The sequence below is a fragment of the Stegodyphus dumicola genome, chromosome 8 (assembly GCF_044657685.1).
Source record: "Stegodyphus dumicola isolate Sdum_Otavi_A_Nest chromosome 8, ASM4465768v1".
In the NCBI taxonomy this organism is placed as follows: domain Eukaryota; kingdom Metazoa; phylum Arthropoda; class Arachnida; order Araneae; family Eresidae; genus Stegodyphus; species Stegodyphus dumicola.
The window spans coordinates 105954628-105980806 of NC_140775.1; the positions used below are offsets into that span (position 1 = coordinate 105954628).

The following is a 26179-nucleotide window of genomic DNA, read 5'->3' on the forward strand; positions in this document are numbered from 1 at the left end:
TTTGCCTACCAAAATTATCTTTTCAGCCTTAGCTGTTTGTGTTAAATTGCGTTGAGAAAAGGACTTCAAGTTTCAAATGTTTTAGTCATGTACTTCAGTTACTAAATTTTGTTTGTACGTCCTTTAAATACAAATTTACTCTAAATTGTTTTTATAGAAGGCTATAAGGTGTTTTCTCCCTCCTTTCTGCATGCCTTCGTGGTGTAACGATAGCACACTCGGCGTGTATTCAAGAGGTACAGGTTCGAGTCCCGGCGAAGCATTGCTGTTTAATTAAACGCACGTTTCCTGTTTTATTGAAAACCTAATGACTCTACAAAGCATACTTAAAATTTTGCTTTATCAAAAATTTTTTCATTAATATTTTTTTTCCTTCTTTCATCTTTTTTTATTTGGAGGATTCAAAAGATTCGAGATTCGAAGCGTTCGAAAGGTTTAAGGAGCATTTAGCATACGGACTCGAATTCAGATTTGAGAAAATTCCAACCTCTGATTGTCTATGTATTTTAATTCTTGAGATAATCCTCTGCCCTCAATAGTTGCTTTGATTTAAAAAAAAATCTGAATAATAAATTGTACTCTTTTTTATGGTTCACTATTCAAATTGTTGCCACCAAATATTACAGCCCTGTATTATACTTAAACAAATTAAATAATGGAGAATCTGCATTAATGTATATATGTTTCTCGCATTGTGATAAAACAACGATACCTAGAGCCATCCAATTTTGAATAATGTACGTTTTCACCGGAATATGGGCATCTGGAAGCCCAAATTTGCAATTTGTTTTATTATCTATTTCATATTTTGTAAAACTTTAACGAATTTTTGATTAATAAACTCAACGATTTCAAAGCAAAGAATAGCAACACTGTACGGAAACAAAACCACTTTTATCTCCAGCGCCAGACTGTGTATCGGAAATTCTAAAGACATGCTCATTTTGAAATTATTTTGTGAGACTGCTGTTGAACTGAATTTTATGGTTTAAGTGCGAAGAACATGGTATTTAATAAATAAAGGGAACACATAAAGCTTTAAAAATACGCTTCTTTGGGTGTAATGTAAAATCTGAAAGCTTTCAGATTTTTATATTTTATATATATACATATATTTTTTTTTCAAATTGTATCCAGAAAATGGATGTCAGGTTGCAAGATTTTAATTTGCAGTTCTGTGGTTAATTTACTCAATGGATTTTTTTTTAAATTGTATCCTAAAATTTGTTTTTCAGTAAATGCAAATTTCAGATTGTACTTTCATTGAAAACTTTCTCTATTGAATAAAAGTCTATTTTTCTTTTTTTTTCTTCTTCTTATCATTTAAAGGTTTCTAAATATTCAAGATTAAAAAAATTAAGATTCGAGAAAACTGAAGATTCGTGCTACTTCTAAGCAGAAATCCACGTTTATTTCTAGCTGATGCTAACTTAAAAAGTTTCTCGACTGATATCAAAGCCACAGACTTGAGTTGTCGATTAATAGCACATTAATATAAAACTCTGATTAGTTTTGTGACCAAAATTTTTAGTTTCTTGATTTCAACTGTCCATGAAAAGGATATGAATCCTTTTTTTTTTTTTTTTTAATATATTTTTCTTTTTTCCCCCTTCCCTCTTACCTTCTTAAATAGATCTTACCTACTCGAGCAGCCTATACAAAAGCAGGGGCGGGGGGGGCTAACGTTATACCACTCCTACAAAATAAAAAGATAAAAAGCAAATATAGAGACTCAAAAATCAACTCGGAATCCCTTTAGATGATCAACGGAGCGTGCGAACAGAACTGTGTCGAGAAAAACGCGACGGATCCGCCGATAAAATGACGGAGCCTGGGACGGTCGCGGTAACCAGCTATCTCAGCGATTGGTCAACCCATCGTCGACTCATAACTTAAAACAAAAGACTATTACCTCTGTCCCCTTCTCATTGGCTTGCCGAAGTCGATGCGTCTCCCCTCCCTACTCTCTTTGCACCTCGCAAAGCGTTTCACTTCATCTAATCGAAGTGTCTGCTTTAATATCCTAGCTTTGTCAACGTTGTATAACTCCGACGGATAAATATAAAGGAGATAACAGCAGATTAAAGCTCAATAAATAAATGAAAACGCACATCTATTGTGAACTCCAAGAGACTACGAGGGAGCAGATGGTATGGTTCCACCAATGGGAAAAGGGCGTGACGAAGGAGAGAACCAATGAGAGGCTGCGTGGGAATCGACAAGGTGCTGTTCTCCTCGCAACCCCCCACTACGGAATATATCGTAGAGGGAATCCAGAAAGTCAAAAGACAGCGATCTCGCTTCGACGACGCACGTGGAAAAGTATTTCCCGCTGGTTCAGACTGGAACCTTGCTGCAGATTTTGTAAATCATCCCTGACTTTCGACTGGTAAAGGCGTTGCTAGGAAAGTTATGTTTGCTCACTTCTATCGCTGAACTTAAATAGCAAAAACTGTTTGATATTAGTTCTGAATGTTCTCAAAGAGTAAACTATCGGAGAACACAGTTATTCTGCCATTTGATAAAACGATTATTTATCCTGGAAAAGGTATTCGATAGTCATCAAACGTTTACTGAAAAATGGTGTCCACCTTAAATTTCCTTGAACTTTTGAACATTAGCAAATCAAAGGTTAGAATAAATGTTTATTGATTAAGAAACGAAATTCTAACTGTTTGGTTCCTTTGTGGTCGGTTTTTGATAAAATCAAAGGCAGATGCTTGAACAATAACATTATTTTGAAATACGAACTCATCTCTGTGTCATAATCCCTCAATGCTTGTTTAAAAAGAAACTAATTTTTTGTCTTCATAATTTACAAGGGAATTCTAAAAATAATCATGTGCCATCAAGCTAATGCAAATTCATCTGATAAAATCAAGTGATAAGAGTGTTCGGTGCTCTAAAATTTTTCGTTTTTAAGAGTTTCGTATTTTCAAACTGATATCCTTTCAATTCCATATTTCAAGTCAGTGATATTACTCTGAATAGCGAGTGATGTAATAGAACTACACAAAATCATTTCTTAAGTTATATTTCAGCAATACGCGAGTGTGATATTACAAAAATGTCGTGCAAATCAACTGGTGACCATGTAAAGAGACCAATGAATGCGTTCATGGTCTGGTCTAGAGGACAAAGGCGAAAGCTTGCTCAGGAGAATCCTAAAATGCACAATTCAGAAATTTCCAAACGTTTGGGTGCTGAATGGAAACTTCTTTCAGAGGCTGAAAAACGACCTTTCATAGATGAAGCCAAGAGGCTGAGAGCTCTGCATATGAAGGAACATCCTGATTACAAATACCGCCCAAGGAGGAAACCCAAGCCCTTGGTCAAGAAGGAGGCTGCATATCTCCCTATGGGCATGACTCATCCATTTCCACCACCTCTAGAACCCTTGACCACGAGGTATCCTCACATCACTCATCATTCTCTGGAGAGTGAGAAAGCAGTGACAGCCAGGACATTTCCTCTTACACCACTTCCTTATGTCTACAGCTCAGTGGACAGTGGCTTGCCGAAACTGAGGCCGGATTTGGGTCTCGTTAAACATAGAGACTTGAGCGAGAGCCCACTGGTGCCTCCTCCCACAACTTTATACAGCACTGCTAGCTCGTTGTTAACTTCTCTGTCTCAGTCACATGCTGCAGCATTTGGGCCTCCCTACAGTCTTTGTGGATGCGGCCCACCAACGTATTTTCCTAGTCCAGGGCCTTTGCCCACTCACCACGAACTGAGATCCCCATTTGCTTACTTATTCGTGAAACCAGAGGACAGATTCCATAGGCACTCTAGTCCTCCAACGTTACCACCGAGTCCTATTGTCTAGTGGTAAATATGAAGTTCTTTCAGTAATAAACATCTTTCCTTCTTACCTAATGAACTATAGGATGTGATTAATGTAGACATAACAGTCTACTAAACTTTTATTTCTTTTTAATTATTTTATTTATAATATAATAAGCATTCTTTCAAAACATAATGCCAGTCACAGAAGAACAATTTAGTGAAATCTATTGTTAGTAGTACATGAATGTTGGCTCAAATATGTATATATTTCACAGTTCTGTACTTAAAACATTCATTTTAAATATTTTCATTTTCATTTCATCTGAAAACTAACACGCATGTATATATTAAGTTATTTACCGAAAAACTCTTATTCACTAAGTCACGACTATTTATGTTCAAATTTCGTTTTATAATATTTAAACAATATAATTAAATTGATTTTGATGAAATTTATCTTTTACGTTTCTTGTCATATGTAAAGTATGTTTCTTGTCATACAGCTTATGCAAAAAAAGTTACCTGTATATTCACTGCAGATGCATACCGTAAAAGTAGTTTTAAATATCTATTTTTAAGATTACTTTTTAAGTACAAAAGTTTTCTGAAAAATAATAAATTTTATAAAGCTTATTATTAAATTAAATTCTAAAAGAAGGAAAAATAAAAATTACTTGAAAATTATATTTAAGCTTATATATAGGAATTTTTATGATGTAAAGTTGTGTGAAGTTGCACTGTAAAATGCAATGCATCTGTAAAATTTCAAGTTTTATTACAGTTAAAATAGCTTGAAATAAATACTCTGTTAAGATGTATTTTTATTATTATAAGATTTTGTTTTGAATAATACGAAATATATGTGTTTAGTGATGTGATATGTCAGACTTTATTTACCCAAGAAGATTCCCTTTGGAAACATTCATTAGCCTACACCACTTGATTTCATGCCTTATATGTCGTCATTGTATGTATTACCCAAATTTGGCTTTATATTAAATCCTGAAACATTTCATAAGAAGTATACAATATCTTTGTTTCATGTTCTCAAAGAGGTATCAATGATAATATTACATCTTCTCTTATTTAAGGTGCTTTTTTATGCATATTGCTCAATTATACCTAACAATTTAATTAAAGCTGAATTTGCAGGTACTTAGGTTTGAAGTTTTATTGTTTTTATTGTTTTTGTAACAGCTTAGCTGCATTTAAGAATTCACATATTTAATTAAGTTTTTAATTGTAATAATCCTAATTAATAATCTGTGATTGGATGATCAAATGTTAATACATTCAATATTTTCAAAATAATTTATTCATTTTTGTTGTGATAATTTTAAATATACTTTCATTTAAAATTGAATTTTTTTTTAAAAACTTCAAGAAAAAATGTTATAAAATTGCATTTTGTGTGTAGGGATGTTTCAGCATTATTTAACAAATATAAATTACCTTGCAAGTGAATAAATTGCATTCCTAGCAAGAAACTGAAATGATAAAACTTCAATTATGGAAAATAGTTGAGTGAAAGTTTTATATTTTTAATAATATTTTTATTGCTTTTGTTTACTAAAGGGCACTTATAAAAATTGCATAATAGTTTTTAAAACAGCATTAAGATTATGAATCACTAACTGAAGGAATAGATTAAAAACACTATTATATTTTTTATTTGCAATACCGGTGAATTATAATATTATGACTTTAAAAATATAGACTATCAAGCGGATAAAATTATCTGCATTTAGCATATTTGTCTATATGCAGAAATTCAGAGATTTTTAAGAAGCAAGAGGTTTTAATATTCTTTAGTGGTAAATTCTGGTAAGTATAAATTATCACTAAATTAAATAAAATTTATACATAATATGTATTTGCATATGCGTGTGTGCATTGTGTTGAAAACGTATTTAAGCAGAAAATAACCGTGCAATTTGAAAGGGCATTTTTGCATACCTTCTGCTATATTTTCGAAAATCTTAACTTTTTTTTAACTTGAATAATATTTTTCATTACTAATATGTATAAAAGCCGCAAACATTGTCAGAAATCACTTTAAATTAGCTATGAAGTACTTTATAAATAACCAGGAAAAGATTTTACTTCTCACAATGCTAATATGTTGCATAATTAAGAGCTTGTGTGCTTCTGATTATAATTTTCAAAAGAAGTAACTGAAACAATTTGGCAATTTTGATTAAATGCTATGATTTTTGTTTTTTGTTTCTTAAGTACCTAATGAAAAATAAATTCATTCCTCATCCACAAATACTCGGCCAAAAATATGTCTATTTTATCTAATTTTCAATAGGTAATCTAATTGGCGTAATTTAGAATACAATATGATTCAGATAAACTAAGCATTTAAAATTATAGTTTACTCATCTCTCAACGAGATTAAAAATTCGAAGAAATTTAACTTTTAATTTTCTTTATAATTAGATAGTGTAGTTAATTGCAACCCAAGAAGAAGATTCCTTCTCTAAAAATGAACATATGCATAAAATTTTCAAAAAATCATAAAAGTCTTTCATAAAAAGTGTATTAATATAATGCGTTCATTTAAAAATCTCTGAATTATTATGCCGATCGCTATTTGAGTTTCTGAAAGCCAGCAAAGATTTCTTTTCTTGCTTAGTTTCGAACCCGGTGCATTAGTGTCATGATGACTTGAACGCCCATTTTATCAACTATCTATATTTAAATTTTTATCTACATATTGCTCAGAAAAAGGGCAGAGGCATTTTATGAACTCGGTAAGAGACGCAAAACATGAAAGAAAAGCACTAAATGTTCCTATTAGTATATATTGACTAATTGTTTAAGTGTACAAATATTCGTTATATATGTGTATAAATTGTAGTGTGTCCTATTATGACTTATTGTTGAAGCAATTAGTAAGTGTGATAAATGAAAATTGCAGCTTATGAATTAGATTTGTGTATTAAAATAAATTATTTATAGATTATTGAATCATGCTTTGTGTTTATTTTTGGTTTACTTCTATACTGGTGCAGAACGGTGAAATTTTTTCTACAATTTAAATTTACAAAATTTCGGGAGCATGGCGAAATTTTTATTTACCTCAAATCTGTAATGAGCAAATCAAAACATCAGTGTTTGTGATATACTATGCAATGTCTTTTTTAATCGTTATTAAAAAATTCTTTTGTGATTTTATTAATAACTTTAATTAAAAGCGCTTGATGATTATCATTAGTAAACATTGTTCATTACAGATGAACCTACCACTGATACAAGAAAAGTTTAGATATTTTACTTTAAAAAAACCTTTAAAAGGGGAGAGAGAACTGCAGTAAAAGTTAGCAAATTTTATACCAAATCTCAATTCAATCAAGTTTGCTTCTTCTTTTAGCTCAAAAAGGTTAATTAGTCTCGAATGGAATTTTGAGTTAGTTCGCTGAAACGGCGTACCACTTTTCCTACTGTTGCCACCAAATATTATCATCGTGTATTATTTTTAAAAAAATTAAATAAGGAAGAATCTGCATGCATGTATGTATCTATGTATGCATGTATATATGTATGTCCTCGTTTTGTGAAAAAACTAGTGTATATAGAGCCATCAAATTTTGAATAATGTAGGCCTCCACTTGAACATGTGCATCTGAAAGCCTGAATTTTGAGTTTCTAATTTGTTTTATTATTTATCTCAAATTTTGTAAAACTTTAATGAATTTTTGATTAATAACATCTACGACTCGAAAACGAGCACTGTTCGAAATAAAATATTTTTATCTTTAGGAAGCGAGATTGTTGACATTCGAAAAAATGTAAGATAGTTAACTCTCAGTTTTAATTAATAAACTTGGCTCTTTGAAAGAATGTGTTGCTGCAGCCGGAAAAAAAGTACTTTCGTGTTCTACGTGACAGAGTGTTGCCATTCAGTAGAGCACGAGATACTTTCAAATTTAGGCTACTGAGTAATAAATTAAGCAATTTTAAAACAAGATACACAATTCTTAAAAATATTGTTTTCTACTTTTTAATGTTATGGATTTAATTAAATACGTCTTAAGTTCATTTGATGTCTAATTGGAAATAATCTTAGGCAATTGCAGTTTTTAAAAATTAATATAGCGAATATATAAACATGTATGGTAACCTCTAACACTTTATAGAAAATTCTAGAGATATGCTGTTTTTAAATATTTTTTGATTTTGCTATTGAATTGAATTTTATGTGGCGTAAATGCGAAGTGATATTTAACAAATAAAGTTAAGTCATAAAAAGTTTACAATAAAAAGCCAAAAAAAAAATTATATTAGCCATCTTACTAAGAAAACTGAATATTGATATGATGAACTGAGAAAAATGTAGAAACATGTGCCAACACAGAATACTGGATGTGATTTTGTTGTTGAACTGTACGTGGCGTAAGTGCGCAGAAAGCTGTGCTTAATAATAAGACAAAAAAAAAAAAAAAAAAAAAAAAAAAAAAGGAAAGAAAATAGCTTACCAGGAGTGAGTGCAAGATCAATCAGACTGGTAGACTGCGAGCTCAGCTAGAGCGTAAAACTATCTTAACAAATCATTTTCGGCAACCATTTTAAAATATGAAACCTGTAAGATTTCTTTTACTTTCTTTCTTGTTTTAATTTATTCATTTATATTTGCATTGAAATAAAGCGGACAAGAAACTTAAGAAGTGAATATATCATGTTCTACATTGGCTTCATTCCAGTAACTATGAAAATGAACATCATTAGTAAGGGGCAAAATTTTCTGCCGCATGTGTAAATTCAATTTAAAATATTTCTTTAATCCGCTGTTTATTTTACTTGCAAAGCACCAAAAAATTGACTCAAAGGATAAATATTTTGCAATATAAAATTCTAAGATAAATAGTTTTATGCAATATCATTTGACATCAGTAATCTGTTATTTAAAAATTATTCCACTAATCAGTTAGCACAATATTTTTTTAGCTTTGAATAAGTGTTCTGTGGCAGTTCATAGCACAAATTATAAAACGCTTTAATGGTTATCTCAGAACTTGTTTTAAAAACAGTTTTTCAACTAAAGTTTATTAGAAACTATTAACTAAATTAATTTTCTAACTGATTTTTTCTGATTTGAATAAAGATGACAAAGGTACTTCGCGTTTTTTATCAAAATAAAATCATGAAATTGCAAACAAATATTTCAAATAAATAAATCGTATACTTTTCTTTACTTACATAATTAGAAGAAAGCATTAACATTGTGAATTTATAGTTAGGTCAACACTGGGATGAATGCCATTCGAGAAACTATTTTAATCTGAAAAAGAAAAATTCCATGTTCTGAACTCATGCTTAAGCAAACGAGTTTACTCTTAAAAAAAAAAAAAAAAAAAAAAAAAAAAAAAAAAAAAAACTCTGTACACAATAATACAATTTGAATATAAGTTTTTAAATAACATCATGTCTGAATTTCATTTTGCTTTTTCTAAAGTAGGAAAATACCATATTTCTTCGTTTTTAAGATTCCGTTGATTTTAATATCCACAAGATTTTTAATTCTAAGAAAATAAGACGAAGAAAATTAAACACTGCAATGCGTACGGCAAATATTTCTTTTTAATAGGATTCGATTTATTAGCAGTAACAATACTGTTATTTAAATCAAGAATTAGGAAAAAATTATTATTTCTGAATATTAGTATTGAGGAGACATATGTGATTTCCCAAGCTACATTCCGTTTTTAGCGAGAGTTATATGAGAAAAATAAAAAAGAGTTTTAGATTCGAAAACTATTATTCCCCCCCGCACACACACATAAAAAGTTTTGGATATTTCATCAAACTGAATGAAATATTTTCAGCTTTTTCAGCAGAGTTCAGCTGAAAAATCCTTATTTATATAAATTTCTTCAAATTATTGAAATAGTTGCAGAAGAGAAACACTGAATATGCAGTCATATTACACATATGCACATGAATAAGAATAGGCTTTAATTTGAACTCATGTTCAATTCATACAACATTTTAATTAATTATCAGAAAACGTGCTCTTCCTGTATAAGATTTTTCCCGTAAGTTTTGATAGGAAATAACTATTTTAATGCCTTGAATGTTTTAGCAAACTTAAATGCCTCTTAAAGAATTAAATCAGAAATATTCTCATACCTATAAATAGTTCATATGTAGATGATATTGTTTTATTGCATAATTATGACAGAAATTTAGTCGTGTCCGTCTAGGATAAAAGTTTTTCGCGAATTTTGATCAGAGTCGAAAAATTACTGTAGTATCTGAATCATTAGAGACGCTTTATATGTCTATAATTATAAGAAATTAATACTAATGATAACCTAATGATAAATCTGAAGCCTAGTTATATTGCGTTGTGGAAATACTAATAAATAAATAACCGGTTTAATAAAACCCCAACTTTGTTAGAAATTATGCAAATCTGTTATTAGAAATTTATTACAAGTGCCAATTCAAGAATTAATTAACGATACATATATAACGAGTTATATTAAATTAACGAGATTAACGAGAGTTTAATTAACGAGAAATATTAAATAATACTACTTTCCAGAAGACTGCAGTTCAATTAACTATATATTCAATTTTAGTTTTAAAAAAATTCTTACACTTTGTTCAACTGTCTTCCTTAGACAAAAGCATTCATGATTTATTAAACTATAAATTATCTTCGTTTAATGTACAAATATAATTATTTCAACTCTTTAAACTTTTCTACTAATATCTTAGCTGAAATTAGGACTATTCATAAACATACGATTTCTAAGCAAAACGAAGAGTCAGATGTCTTAAATTAGAAGGTAAAATCTATTAATCTACTCCATCTTTTATATCTTTAAAACCTGTCAAATGATATGTCGAATACCGAGATGAGCCCAAAGACTGAATTTTTTGCGTCAATGTACTAGCCGAGTTCCGAATTCAAAGTTTGAAGAAAATTTAAATTACATTATACATTCAAACAATTGTTAAAATGAAAGAGCTTTATTTGTGTGTAAAACTACAGCATGTTTAACCTAAAGTATATTTTACACGCGCTCCGGAAAACTAAAATAGTCATTTGACTCATTTTACTGCAACATTCACTTCATTACTGTGAATGACTGGAAGTTAATCTGCGCAATGTATATAATGGTATCTCCGTCACATACATTGATGGTATCTCTGTATACTACAGATTAATCTTTTGATGAAGCCTTTACGATGGCGTTATGTATAAGCACCTAAGAAAGGAGTGATAAAGCTTGAATATTCTCGAATCCAAATGATGAAAGGCTGTCGAAACTTTCGACCGAATCTTTCTAATCCTTCATGTAAGAATAAAATGAGAAAACAAATTCACTTGATAGTGATCTTAAGTAGAATATAGTAAGAAGAAAGGAAAAAAAGCAAATTTTTCTTAACATTAAAATTTTTTAATTAAAGCAAAATTTGAAATTTGCATTTAATGAAAGATTAAAACTTTTAAATACTGAGGGTCAATTCCTCAATTTGGAAAAAACAATATATGAGTACCACTTCAGATTTTTTTACATTATTCGGAATCTTCTTAAAAGAAAGTAAATCGGAAGGAATTAAGATTATTTTAGAGTTAGCATAGATAAGCTTAAATCACAGAATGTTAAAGCGTTCAATTCTCTCTAAAGTTAAGAGTGGGATACCTTAAGTGTACCAGAAGGTGATACTGATAATCAAGATCACCTGAAATTGCAACATATTGAATTGCTTAATTGCATAGCTTTGCCTTTTTTTTTTTTTTTTTTTAACGAACGCTTCTCCTGGAAGTAATACTTCAAAAATTTTATGTTGATCCGTTTAATGATTTATCGGCAACGATTCTTAAGTTTTAAATCATTAAAAATATTCAAAAGACCTAAATTTGGGAAACATCGAAACTTTCCCAAGCTTCGCAGGATTCAAATACCCTATCCATCTTACCATAAGCACATTTTTTCCTTTCAAATTACATCAACTAAGCCGTTATTTTACTAAAACGGTTGAAATTCACTTCTATGGATTTATGAAATACTGGAATCCATTTATGAAAGTGAGCGTAGCAGACTCATTCAAAACTATTGTGATTGACTAATTGAATCAGAGACAGATGAGATGTCTTCCTAATCAATATTTGTTAGATGTTAAAAAAATTGAACAAAACATGAACACCACGTAAAAGGAACATAGAAGAAAAAATAGGAGTTTCCATTCGTCAAATGTTTAATGTAAGGCTAAGTAATACTTGTCAGCTGCAGTTACTTAGAAAAATATGATCACCTTCAGTAGTAACATATAACATACTGGTTAGAAAATAAAGTCTCAGGTAATCATCTCCAGTACTTTTCTATTAGTATATTTATAAAATGACCTTTAGAAGCTTAGCTGTCAGCAGTTACTTAACTTAATTACACAGACCGGTACGATAAACAAGCTCAATAATACTGTAAGAAACGAACTAAAGAGAAAGTTTAAATCATGTAAGAACAGAAAAGGAAACTCAAATTCTTGTATTTGAAACTTCACTTTTTTAAAGACTAGAGTATACAGTGATAGAAGATTAACTTTGCTATCATTATTAATGCAAAGTTGATTCAAGCCTCAATTCGACAAGCAAGAGCATCAATTCGACAATATTGAATTTTTCCATCTTAAGTAGAACTCCAAATATCTGGACTAACAGATATCACACCTATGTATTCGGAACATTTGGGTAACTGGGTTGTATTTGTTTTGTAGGTCATATTAGTTTCACTCGAATTAAAGTCAGAATTAGTTTTTTCATTTATAGCATAAACTTCAACAAAGACAAAATACAGACAAAGCAAAAAGTTTTCATTTCAGAAAAAATGAAAAACCTTTTTTTTAGACAAAATTTAATAATGGAATGTTTCTATGTTTGTTTAAACATTTTTGTTACACGTAAAACTATTTCAACTAAAATAATACAATAAATATTAATTTTCATACTAAGTCCTATAATCCATGTGCATAATCTTGTTTCTACTTTTACTAAATTTAAGTAAATTATTTTAATTTTTTAAGACAAAAAGGGTAATCTATTTCTTTTTAATGGAAAGTAAACCAGAACATTATTTCCTTACAGATTTAAAATAATTACATTATAAAATTAACAATAAAATGATAATATTAAGCAAAAATAGCGATCTGAAAACTTTCAGATTTTCAGTCTAATACTTTAAAAAAATTCTATCTTAAAAGGTTTTTTTAAATAACTCATATCAGAAAATAAGGTAAAATAAAATAAGATAAATTAAAGAAAAAAGATTTTGCAACATTATGGCGTTGGAAACATTTTTTTGTTAGTGACAACAAAATACTAAATCTTCGTAAAAATTACTAGTTGAATACAAATTAAACATATTTTAATTTACATGAAGTAAGATACATCATTAAAACACTAAAATAACGCTTGAAGTTATTCAGAATGTTTTATTGTTTTCATAATCTTTTAATAATTTAATCAATAACAAATTGATAAAATTTCAAAGAAAAATTAAAATCTTATCCTTTGGCAACACTCCAAGAATCAGCTATTTGCAAAAGCAGGTAACAGAAAAATTAAAGATCTCATTTTTCGCATAATACTTGCCAAACGTAGCTTCTGTATTCTTTCTGTTCTTCGTGAGAAGTGCAATGAATCCTATTGAGAGATTTTATTATGCTAAAATATGACGTTTCGTGTTAATTAAAGACAATGCCTCTCTTTCACCTTAATTATATATATGTTGAGTAATTTTTAATATAGATGCTTTCTTTTGACGAAACTTAATTCAGCCATGTCCGAAAAGAATATATTCTTCGAATATGTTCTTAGAAACATATCAGCTTCAAGCCTTTTCAAAGTAAGAACTTGGAAATGAATATATTTTTTGAAGAAAAACCAATTCTGAACTTTTCCATTGTTTATACTAGACATAATTAATTAATCCTCGATACTTATTTAACACAATTATTATTTTAAAATAGTGGAAGTCACAAAATATCCCTGTTTTACTAAGTGGCACTTGAGATTGCTCAACGTAATAGGGAATACTTTTCAAGTCCAATAATTCTCACGAATTATCGGAATTGGAAAAAGTTACAACAGTTAGAATAATTGACACTCTAATTCATTCAATTAAAATGTACGGCAAAGTACAACAGAGAATCATAAAAATATAACACACAAGTTTTTGTGCTTATCTGTTATCCTTATCTATATTTGTCTCCAACATTTGGAAGAAAATTTTCAGATTAATTATGTAGTATAAAAGTTGCTAATTTTCAGTCAGGAAATTTATAAGTGGGAAAAATTAATCTTTAGAAAATACTAGCTCTGTCGGTAGAAAAATCATGCTGTTTGTGCAAAACTTAGAATTTAAGCAAAGAAATTTGTGTTTAGCATCGGCTGAGGCTCGAGTAAAGTATACTATGCAGCAAAGTTTCGAAGGTTACATGTAAAACATGTATATAAAACCATTTAGATAAAGTCATTTAAATGAGTTTCGAGGTTATCTTCCTCACTCTGCAATAAATCAATTTCAGATTCGTTTATCATGTTTATGACAGAAACACAGATGTATAGGCAACGCAATCTTTAGCAACGGATTTTCACTTAGAGATATCACAAAACTCTCTTAACCACTCTAAAGAAGCAAATAAGCAACTTTCTTCTTGTATCTACCTAAATTCTAAACAAAAGGCCGAACCTATTGTCTGAGTATAAACAAAGCCGCCAGCCGGCCTCTCATCATTGCCAACTCCAAAGGTCAAGATATGCCGACTCTTAAGATAACAACACCTCTTTCTTTGCACCTGCCCCCACCGAATTCTGATGAAGAGGCGCATTTTATCTCGATGAGCACCTGGACACTGATAAAATAAAAACATTTCAAAAAGGCACAATAGTAACTGTTTCTTTGTGCTATTTCCCGCCATCTAGATATGTTTGTTCATAATTTGGAGAACGAAGCAAGAAAGCTGTTATATTTTGTAACTGTTTGAAGGCAATTCTGTTTTTGATTAAACTATAATTAATGGAATACAACATTGTTTATTAACACTTCTGAATTTTTGTGCAGAATGTTGCTTACTTATACAAGATATTACCGACTCAACGTTAACAAGTTTATTCCGAACTAAGCCTCACAGGAAATAATAGCATTATTTTATTTTCAACTGAATTCGATCTCAAAATATCCCTATATCTCCTTTAATACAAAGTCTACTTTTCCCACTATGTGAAATGTATACTCAAAATAAAGAAGAGGAGAGAAGATTAAAAAGAAAGAAAAAAATTATCTCCAAAAGAAAGAAGATTATATAAACTTGTAGAGACATTAGGTGTTTTTGGAAGCAGGCAAGATGAAAAATTAGCAAAGCCTTCGCCGGGAATCGAACCACGGATCTCTGGAATACTGGCCCAGCGTTCAGAACCACTACCCCACGAGGGCACGCTAGGAAAGTGGGAGAAATACCTTACAAACTTAGAGAGTAGATTCTTATAAACTTAGTAGATTCATTCTTAGTAGTGGGAGTAATACCTTATAAGAATAGTTTCATTACAAATATTAGATCAGCAGACCTATCGTTTATTTCCATTTTTATAAACAAAATTTCAGTGTAAAAGATGTGCGTTCAAAAATCAGGGGCATTTCAACTGATTTCTCCAAATATTCCATCATTTTTAAGACGTTTTTGAGCTAATTCCTTTCGCACCCCATGTAGAAAAGTGCAACAAGCTAATGAGAGGGGCAAAGCTAATACTTTCTTAAATTTGTTCGCAATAAAGGTAAAGAGCGAAGATAGTCTAATGCAAATCTACGGTTATTTGGTATAAGAAAAACAGTCATAAATTTGCCCTTATTAATATTTCTGTGTGGAAAGGAAGGTGGTTGAGAAAACAGTTTTTAGGGTTGATCTGGTGAAAGGCCCGAATCAAAAGCAATATCGAAGAGAGAAGGATTGTCACTAAGACAACAAAGGTTTTTACAACGCAGTTATGAACACCTGAATGTTCTTTGTGTGCGTCATTTCTCACAGTCCACTTTATTTGGAATGTGGTGAAACAACCAAGAAAGAAGTTACACAAAAGTTGCTCACATATTTTGGAACGATTTTAACTGAAATTAATGAAATATTAAAAAACCACTTCATTGGCAAAAATTTCTGAGTTGCATGATAAATTATTATCCGCCACAGCCAAACTTTCGCAAGCTCAAAATGGCTCATGTAAAAGATGCTAGGGAGAAGGTTATGTTTTGCACTTTTTAAAGAAACATATTCTAGTTTTACAGAAAAAAAACTATACAGGCTTCTTGAATTCAAGATATTTGTGGCCACAATAAATATCATAATTAAAAAACATTGATTGGCATTATTTTCTATAGGAAAGAGTATGCCAAATGTTTATCCATAAATGGTGTGTATATCAAAATATCAATTTCTATTCATTATTTAATATTTTGAATATAATGATTTAAAAAAGGAATATTGTATTTATTCTTTTTCTTCTGAATCATGTGCCAGAATATAAGACTAGATACAGAATTCTTTACGAAAGTAATTTTTCTCTTGAAAAATGGAAATTCATCAAGAATACAGATAGATTAAGCATAAGATATATTTAAATTACTATAACATAAAATGAAAAGTTCACCACTATAAAAAAAGGATGACTTTAAGAGTTGTTTCAACACTCTAAAGAAAAATTTAATAAAAGATCCAGAGAATTGTTTCTGATTTCATGTAATGGAAAACTAAAATTAAGAAGAGTTAAAAGTACTATATACAATAATATTCTGCATTTAATATTCTGCATTCTGCATTTATTTCTGCATTTAAAAAATTAGAATTTGCTTATGTAGTAATGAAGAAGTGAACGGTACCAAGATAAGTTCCAAAATCACACGTCAATATCTGGCATTTAATTTGTAGTAAAAATTGGAAAGGAAGGTTGGTACAAAGCACATAATCTCTTCAGATATTATAACGGATTACTATGTTTTCGGACTATTAAAAAAACATTTTCTGCATGTCGACTGAAATCAATAGACACTGTGGAAAGAATATAAGAGGAGCTAGAAAACTTTCTGTTGTAGAATGAAGAAACCACCAGAAGAGCGTTTCTTAATTCTTATGGACGTATTCCTAACTATGTATGTTAATAAATTTTTATGTACTCATTTTAGTAATTTTCTCTTAACTATCAGTTTGCATTTTAATTTCCATAACTTTTGTTATGAGTACATAAAATGATGTCTACTTACAATTCATGGTTTTGTTGCATCAAAATCATTAAAAAATATGTTAACAGCCTGCGCATGTTATAAACGTTTGTTTACTTGAGTGATAGGATAATTCTCTGTTCGATTACATTAGGATTAAAAGAATTTCAGGTGTACCTTCGAATAAACTACGAAGGCAAGCGGTAAGGAAGGTTAAAATACATTACTAGTTTTATCTAACGATCATATATGGATGACAGTTTTCTGAAATCTTTCTGAATAGTGTCTATAAATGGAAAATTTCCCACTCCAGAAACTCTCCAATTATAAATCTTGGCTTTAACTATACTGGATGAATTATGTCTGTTAGAATATGTCTGCTCTATGTCTAAATCAACATAGAGGCAAATCAAAATTACTCAAATATTTACTACAACTTTTAATTACAAACCATTTGAATTGTTCTTTGGGGATATGTAGAGCATTCTGCATATGCGTCACACCTACCTCAAAATCTGGCAGAGTTACGACGGCGAATTCAGAGAGCCATTCATAGAGCCATTCATAACATTTACGATGGCGTAATTCATATTCAGAGAGCCATTCATATTCTCTATACTGTCTAGACAGTAATAGAGAGTAATAGAGCTCTCTATTACTGTCTAGACACAGACCGCGTGACAAGCAGTTTACTCATAATAAACTTCCAAACACAATTTTACGAGTAAGTAAAACTTCCGGATTTCTTTTCGCTGATATGGCTGAACGCATCACTAGTCCAGCTGCCGCTTTCACAATGAAGAAAAAAAAGTGGCTCTCTTAGCATGAAATAACTTTATATCAAATGCGCAAAAGTAAGTTTCATTTCTAAAGTATTTTCTGCATTTTTGAATTATACTGAAGAAGTGAATGCATTCGTAACATGATAGCTATATCTTTCTCGTGGCGGTCTTCCGACACTATATCCTCTTTAATATCAGATGAAGGAAAAAATGCAATGAAGCCTAACAAATAAGTGAATTAAGTTTTAAATTACAGCTATCACGACAATAATGTTTTTCATAATTAGATAATACTATGTGGCAGGACTCAAGAAGAACAGGAAAATTATCAGAAGAATATTTAAAGGTTGATGAAATAACGTATGTAAGGCTAGAATAAAATTTCTCTCTTTAAGAAGTTAAAATAAAATTAAAGTACGGTAATATCTTCATAACGATAAAAATCAATTCAGATGTAAACTGTTGCAGCGACTCTGTTTTCATTTAAAAATATGCTTAAAATATATTACACAAAGTTTCAGTTTCACTCTCGGCTTAGATTCACTTTTCTACGATTATTTTTCCTCAACAGAATGAATATTTATCTTAATAAATTAACAGATTATTTTATGCTGATCTGTAGCAGATGGAATATATATATATATGGAAAAAAACTTCGATATATCATTTTCTCACATACATTCGTCATCATTTTGGTCCCGAATGAAGTACTACTTAAATAACATTATTTATTACAGCAACTTTTGTTCCACGAATATCAGCGAGAATTCATATTCCCTGCACATCAGCATCAGGGACAGGGACAGGGAAAAGTGGACGGAGCACCAGAACTTCGTCAGTGACTTTTACAGGTGTTGCTCCGCCGCACTACTGTACCCCGCTGGGCTTTTAGTTGGCCCGCATCGGATGCTAGCCTACCAAGACATTTACATAGTAATTTTACATTAATATTAGACTTACGTATTGAATATACAATTACAAAGACTTAGTATACAATTATTGCAAAGAAATTAACCTATTAACAAAAGTTGGATTATGGCAGATTGAAATAACATAATTACTTCGAACATACATACAAACTTTCATTGTACATTGTACTTCATACAAACAATATATTTACATTAGTATATCTAGTTACATCGAATTAAAATAAACATCATTTTAAGGAGCTAATTAAAGGATTTTTTTTTTTTTTTTTTTTTTTTTTTTTTTTGTGCACTTTATCATACTTAGTTGAATTACTAAGGCGAATTCTCTTATACATTTCCTTTCATTTTTTTTAACTTGTTACACACAAATGCATCAGCACTGAAATCTTACATTATTATTTTTGTAAATTAATGTATCATAAATACAGAAAATATACATTAGAAAATCACATAATACTTACATTTACACTAATATATCTAATAGAGTCGTATATTATTTATATTATTTTTTAATTAATGATTTAATTATTACATTAATACAGTCCAAATTCTTAATGTAACTATTTTATAAAAACTATTATTTAGCCTGTTTCAGACACTTGCAGTATTTCTGAAATCTTGCATTATTTTTGCAAGTTGTAGAATAAGAGGTATTTATACAGATGTGATAGCATCTTGACATATGTCTTCTCTTTTATATGCAAAAAGTTTCTCCATAATCAAGGAAACCTTTTGTTGTAATTGAGGTATCGTTAGCATGCATTTAATGTACTCAGGCGTAATTTGTGACCTTCCTTTGCAGTGTAGCTCTTTTGTGAGCTGGCACTTGAAAACATAGTGTTCTGGGTCTCCCTTTTCCCCACATACGCACTTGTCTGAATCGCTCAAATTTCGTGCAAAGTAGTACGTGGGGAAAGGACCATGTCCAGATAAGAATATGTTGATGAAGAAGTTATAAGAGATTGGATCATATGTGGGTTTCTTGTAGAAGTTGAAAAGCCTTCTACCTACTTCTGCATTTTCCCATTCAGTTTGCCATTTTTTTAATGTAATTTTTTTCAACATATGTTTCACATACGATTTAGGGAATGGGACATTGATTGGAGGTAGAGATGGGTCTTGAGCTGCATTTTTAGCAAGCGCATCTGCCCTTTCATTTTGGGCTTGTCCAGCATGCGCTTTTACCCACTTTATTTTTATAGATGTTCTCTTGCGCTGTGATAATAAATCGTAGATATCTTGCACTATTGATGATTTGTTTCTTGCATCATCGACAGCTTTAATTGCCGCTTGGCTATCACTGTAGATGGTAACATATGTTAGATGCTTTTGATGAGACCACAGAATAGCGTGTTTTATGGCTGAAAGCTCAGCTTGGAAAACGCTGTTGTTGTTCCTTAGGTGTCCTTTCCATTCTGTTGTTTCTTGTTCTGAGAGGAGTGCAAAGAATGCGCATCCTACTTCTTCGTTTAACTTTGACCCATCTGTGTACACGACTGGAAATGAAGGTACACTGAAGGTGTCTTCTTTTGTAGATATTCTGAGTTTTGCATGTAATGCAGGGTGTCTTAGGATTTCGTGGCTGTTCAAAATCAAGGGGGCACAGGTTTTGATCTTCTACCTCTATGTTTTTCTTGAGGTGGAATAACGTGGCTAAGTCTGCATCTTCTTTTGCTTTCAGGTGGAGGGGTGGGATTCCTGTTAATACACAGAGAGCTGCCGTTGAGGTAGTTCTGTATGCTTTTGCTATTTGTAAGAGGAAGGGGCGTTGGATCGAAGCTAAGAGTCTTTTCTTTTTCACTGTCATAGGGTGAATCCATGCTGATGCCCCGTAGAGGATTATTTTTTCGATCACGGTATTATAGAGAATGTTTTGCATCCTCGACTTGAGGCCCCACGTTGTGCCTTGCATCCTCGCGAGGGCTCTAGAAATAGTTTGGGTCTTCTTCCGAATTTCCATGAGGTGTGGGATCCAAGAAAACTTTTGATCAATTTTCAATCCAAGAAATTTGATTTCTTTTGAGATCTTGATTCTTCTATTATTGATTTTAATGCAAGGTAGCCTTTGTAGCGATTTGCCCGGTTTTGGAAATAAAATAATATGTGATTTAGACTCTGAAATTATTAGTTTTTGATTGACGCAGAGGGAATGGAATATGGAGAGAGTCTCGTTACTATTCTTTTCTAGTATGTCTCTTGAATGCCCATTTGTTACAAAGGCCACATCGTCGGCAAAGGCGATGAGCTTTGTATGGTCCGGCCACTTGTAGGAGGTGATATAATTGAAGGTGATGTTCCACAGGTCTGCACTTAGACAAGAACCCTGTGGACAGCCCCTCGTTATTCTTCTTTCTACTATACAGTTGTTGCTGATGATTATCGTTGCTCTGTTTGTTAGGAAACTACATCGGGAAATTCTTATTCTTCACATGGATCATTTCGAAAATAATATAGAAAGAAGAACGCTTTATAATTTGTATTGAGTTCTCTTGGCTATACAGTAATTAGTGTTACAACTTCCTACGTAACATTTGCCAAGGCTCGCATTATTAGCGCCTTGGCTTGATTTTTTCTTATAATAATCGGCAATCGTAGGTATTCAAAAATGCTCTTTATTTTTGATATAATTCTTTGAATGAAATACAATAAAGGAATATAAAAATGAAGGGATTAGCGCCCTCTCTGTTCAGCAACTATAAATTACGTTTTACATAGTTACATGACAATAAAAAACGAGTATATCAGCGAACAACATGTTACCAGAACAGAAACAAGCTTGAGAGCGTAGATTACGAAGAATGCTACATTAAGAATACTGCAGTTATAGTTCTCTTTACTTCCATTGGTTAAGATTTTAGTTTTGCAAATTTTGATTTTATTATTCGCTGAAAGGCTTCTTACATTAGATAAATACTCTTGCTAAAAAAAATAAGCAACAAACGCTAAATGAAATGGTTCGAATGTAAAAAGAGGAAGTAAACATACAATGCATATATGAGGAAGATGTTGCACCTCCGAATACAAATAGGCAAACAAAATTAGCATAAAACACAATCGCGCAGTCACAATACAACGCCTTAAAAAGGGAAGTCTTCGCAAGCAACTATAGTTCTGTGCAATCCGAGATAGCCAAAGCGGAAAACATGAGCCGAAGACATATGAACGATGAAATGCGTTAGAGGGTTATTCTGATGTTGCAAGCTGGTGCAAAACAATCCGCCGTTGCGAGAAAGCTGAATGTGCATCCTAGTGTCATCAACAGGCTGTGAAATCGTTACGAAAGATATCAAACCCCTGTGTAAGACGCGGGTCTGGACGCCAGAGTATTATCACAACGGCAGATGATCACTTCCTGTTGCTAAGTGAAAGATGTCGTAGATCACTAGTAGCACGACAGTTGTGTCGTATCTCTCTCCTGCTGCAGGACGGCCCACATCCCGACAAACTGTGTCGCGTCGACTACATGACGGTGGACTGCACGCCTGATGACCTGTGGTTTGTGTTGTTTTGTCCCCACCGCATGTCAGACCGCTGTTGAATTGGGCCCGTGAACATCGCAAATGGACACTAGAGCATGGGGCAACATACTCTTTACGGATGAGTCTCGATTTAATATTCAGAACGATTCCCGAAAGGCAATGATACGGCGAGAGCCAGATGCACGTTATCGGGCGCCAAACTACGCCGAATGAGACCATTACAGGGAAGGGGCTGACTTGTATGGGCTCGGATAGCAACGAACCGCCGCACCGACCTCCACGTGATTTCTGATAGTTCCATCACAGCCGTCCGTTACTGCGACGAAATTTTACACCTTCTTGTGCATCCTTTTATCGCTGCAATGACTACTGACTCGATATATATGGACGATAACGTCTGCCCGCATTGAGCTCGAGTGGTGCGCAGTTATCTGAAGAGTGAAACCATTCCACATCTGCCGTGGACTGCTATATCACCGGACTGAACCCCATAGAGCATGTGTTGGGCACTTCTGGACGATAGATAGCAGGTTGTATTGTGCCGCCAGGCACTCTTCACGAGCTCCGACATGGAGGAATGTGCGTTACTGTCACAACAAACGATTCAACGGTACTGTTGCCAGCTTGCATCACCATTATTAGTCATACATTTCAGCTAGAGGATATTAGCGTGATGTTTCCATTGCATATTCTTCCTACCCATTTGGTCTTTCGCAAGATGATAGTCGTAATATATGTGTGTTTGGTTTGTCTTTGTTTTATTGTTTACTACGTGGTCTAGTAATGCCACACCAACCTCTTGGAACAATTTCACGCATATCCCTTAAATAGTTTTTGTTTTATTGCATGCTTTACTTTTGTTGTTTATTTTTTTAGTAGGAATGCACATGTTTCATGAGCGTTATCACATAACAAGGTTTAATTTTGTAATGATGCAGTTTAGCGATATTTATCATAAGCATGCTATTATTTTTAGGATAGAAATGGGAAATTATACCTTTGGGTAGACCTTAAAGGCTGTTGTAAATTAAAGTGAGAAATTTATCTTAAACATATTTCATTTTTCCTATTTATACGTCTGGATACACAGGCAGAATAAAAATGTAAATAAAAATAAAACAACATAAATAAAAAAAAATGAGTTCAGAACAAAATTTAATTTCATTTTTGTGATACAAAGTACCAGAAATACTTGATTAATTTGGTATATGTGTATATTATTTGTGTAAAGAATTAAAAAAAAAGCGACTACATACGCTGTCTTCATTTTCATACCTTTTTAGGGGAGTTTGAAATTTTCGATGCATTACCATTATAATGTATTTTCTCCCTCCTTTCCTCGTGCTTTCGTGGTATAACTGGCAGCACGCTTGATGCGTATTCGGGAGGTCGGAATTCCGAATCCCGGCGAGGACAATGCACACTTTTCACGTTTACTGCATTGATATAACCTAATGAGTCTACAACGAAAGAAAGTATAGATAAAATTCAAATCAAACATTAATGTTTTAAGATATTTAAAATGTTAATTGAAGCTGGCACTTTAACAACGATAATAAGTTAATCGACGGGTTAAGAATATGTATTTTTTATAATGTTCTTTTGATTGATTTCAGTTAAAACATATATACCCCACTGGAACCAGGAATTTTGTTTTTATTGTGGAAATCTATTAAAAAAATTTGTTGTGTTACAAAATAAGCTAAAAGAAGCTTCATTATTCGTCATATCATAGATTCGTTGTCATTATGAACTTATTGAGCTGAAGAATTCTTATCTTAAATAAAGCAATAGATTATTTTAAGCTCATGTTACATTCTGTACTCTCATATTTTAGATCCGTTTTTATTAATCATATTAAATTGATTCTTGAACAGGGTCTTAAAAAAGCGGCTTTTAAACAATTAATTAGATAGAATACTGCAACAAATACGTAAGACTGATAAATTGAAAGCAGAATCACAAATTAATTATATGAAACTTTATCAGTAATAAAGCCAAAAACACGAATTTTGTATTTATAATTATCTGGAATAAATTATGGAATAATTATAAGCAAACAAGATGATGAGAAAAATTTAAAAATTATCTTTGAAATTAGAGAAACAAGCTATGAAGTAATTGTTTGATATTGTTAATAATAAAAGTGAGGCTGAATTTAGTTTTCAAGTTCTTAAAAATGAAATCAGAAATTTTCTTTTATATTAAATTACAGTAACTTAGAACAGTGAAAGGATGGATTAAGCTTTGTCTAGAAAGCCGCAAGCTGCTGTGAGTAATTGAGAGAACCAAATAAGTCAAGTAAGGTTTTTTTTTTTTTTTTTTTCCAAGCAGGAGCTTTCTTTAATTTTTTTTTTTTTTTTTTTTTTTTTTTTCAGCAAGAACAGATATGTAAAAACCTGTATTCATCACACTAAAAATATTTTCTGCTGAATAAGTACATGTGAAGTATACCTATTGAGAGTGCCAAGATCAAAGTACATTATTAGTCCAAATTTTGAAAGCAAATAGTTAATAAGCTTAAAAATTATTCATTAAGTGAATTTTTAGATGTATTTGTTAGAGGAATTTTGAGACTGGAATACATCGCTTTACTTTACACGAACAAAAATGCAAATTACCTTAGAAACTCTGATCTTAATAAAGATCTACGTATTTTTTAATTTGATTAAAACCCTAAAGTTCAATTTGTAAAATATTACTCCATCCTTCTTCGCAAGCTGTCGTTCATAAATGGTTAGCATATCTATCTAGCTACTTTTTCTTTTTTTTTCTTTTCCACTAATAATGGACCAGCTACACACTGTATTTAGTTACCTTGTGATATTGGGAGGCCCCAACTTGTCAGCAATAGTAGTAGTGACTGCTATGAACTGGAAATTACACAGACTCTTAAGAAGGGTTTAACTCCCTTTTTATTTCACTTTAGAAATTACAGTTGCGTTCACTTGACGCTCACAAACTACGCCGACTGGTTAAACAAAAATAGAAAATCACAACTAAAAATAAATGACAGGATGAATAACTAACGAAGTCACTATCTACGAGGCTCTATAATCGTAACTATCTTAACGGCGTTCTAAGATACAGCTGAGATTCAGCAAACTTTCTGATTAAGAATTTGAAAGATTCAACGAACTGTCGAAATAGGCACACGGGCCGAAACGCGCGGTTCTTAAACTCTCTACCAAGCAACCTTCCCGCTCGTGATTCAAGAAGCACATCTACAATCTCGTTTCCCTTCTATTTAAACTCAATTACTTCTGCTAAAATTTGAATACTCTGCGCGTTCTACTACGATTTACATACTCTGGAATTGGCAATTCCAGGGTAAAGTAAAGGCTTGACAGGAAAGATAGCTTAAAATAAATGTTAGTTAAAATAAATATAAACCCTACATTTGCCGCTGCCAGAATTTGGTAAACTTGGAAGCAGGTCCTAGAAACGGCCTGTTGAAAATGTTTCCACATTCTGATCTAAAACTCAAGAGCTCCGTTTACATAAAACAAACTGTTTTCTCAAAAATTAAAATCATTTCTGTAGATACATAAAATTACCATCTCTTCTTACAGGATCCTTTCTGGTCTTCAGCAATCAATCTTTTCTCTTTCTTCCAGCACCTGGAAGGAATAAGTATCAGTATCTTCTAAATACATTATGATTTACACTTTCTTAACACTGGGTAAAGTTTTCGTTTTCGATCCTTTTATTTTCCTTAATTAACTGCTTAATTTACATTCATTCAAGTATTCAAACATGAATTTAACTTTACCCTGGTTCTCCACCATGTGTGGTGTCAAACGGGAATATTCGTGTTTTTGTATTACAACACTTCCCCTAACCACAATGATTTGTTAGAATTCAACGACCAAATAGACACATCTTAATCGACATACTGAAACTCGATGAGCTATGTTTAACATTCTTAAAATTCAAGTGTAGGTGGAGAACCCTACAAAACACATTCATTCTAATTCCCC

At 31.7% G+C, this 26179-nt stretch overlaps 2 protein-coding genes across 5 annotated transcripts in view; one reads left to right on the plus strand and one right to left on the minus strand.

Moving 5' to 3' along the window:
• LOC118182859 (uncharacterized) overlaps positions 1 to 2070 on the minus strand; it is a 99241-nt gene extending 97171 nt beyond the window's left edge. The window contains exon 1 of one of the 4 annotated variants that reach the window (XM_085822229.1): positions 1913 to 2070. In XM_085822229.1, the coding sequence (XP_085678355.1) occupies positions 1913 to 1929 (17 nt within the window). In that variant the 5' untranslated portion in view covers positions 1930 to 2070. The remainder of the gene's footprint in view (positions 1 to 1912) is intronic. The other 3 variants (XM_085822226.1, XM_085822225.1, XM_085822228.1) reach the window with 3 other exon arrangements.
• On the plus strand, positions 2035 to 6762 carry LOC118186472 (transcription factor Sox-14-like). The gene has a single exon (XM_035356573.2). The coding sequence runs from the start codon at positions 3068 to 3070 to the stop codon at positions 3827 to 3829; it is 762 nt and encodes a 253-aa protein (XP_035212464.1). The 5' UTR covers positions 2035 to 3067; the 3' UTR covers positions 3830 to 6762.
• Positions 6763 to 26179: the final 19417 nt, after the last annotated feature.

What these genes read in the sequence shown, in the direction of transcription:
- LOC118186472 (XM_035356573.2), top strand. Translation starts at nt 3,068, where the DNA reads ATGTCGTGCAAATCAACTGGTGACCATGTAAAGAGACCAATGAATGCG.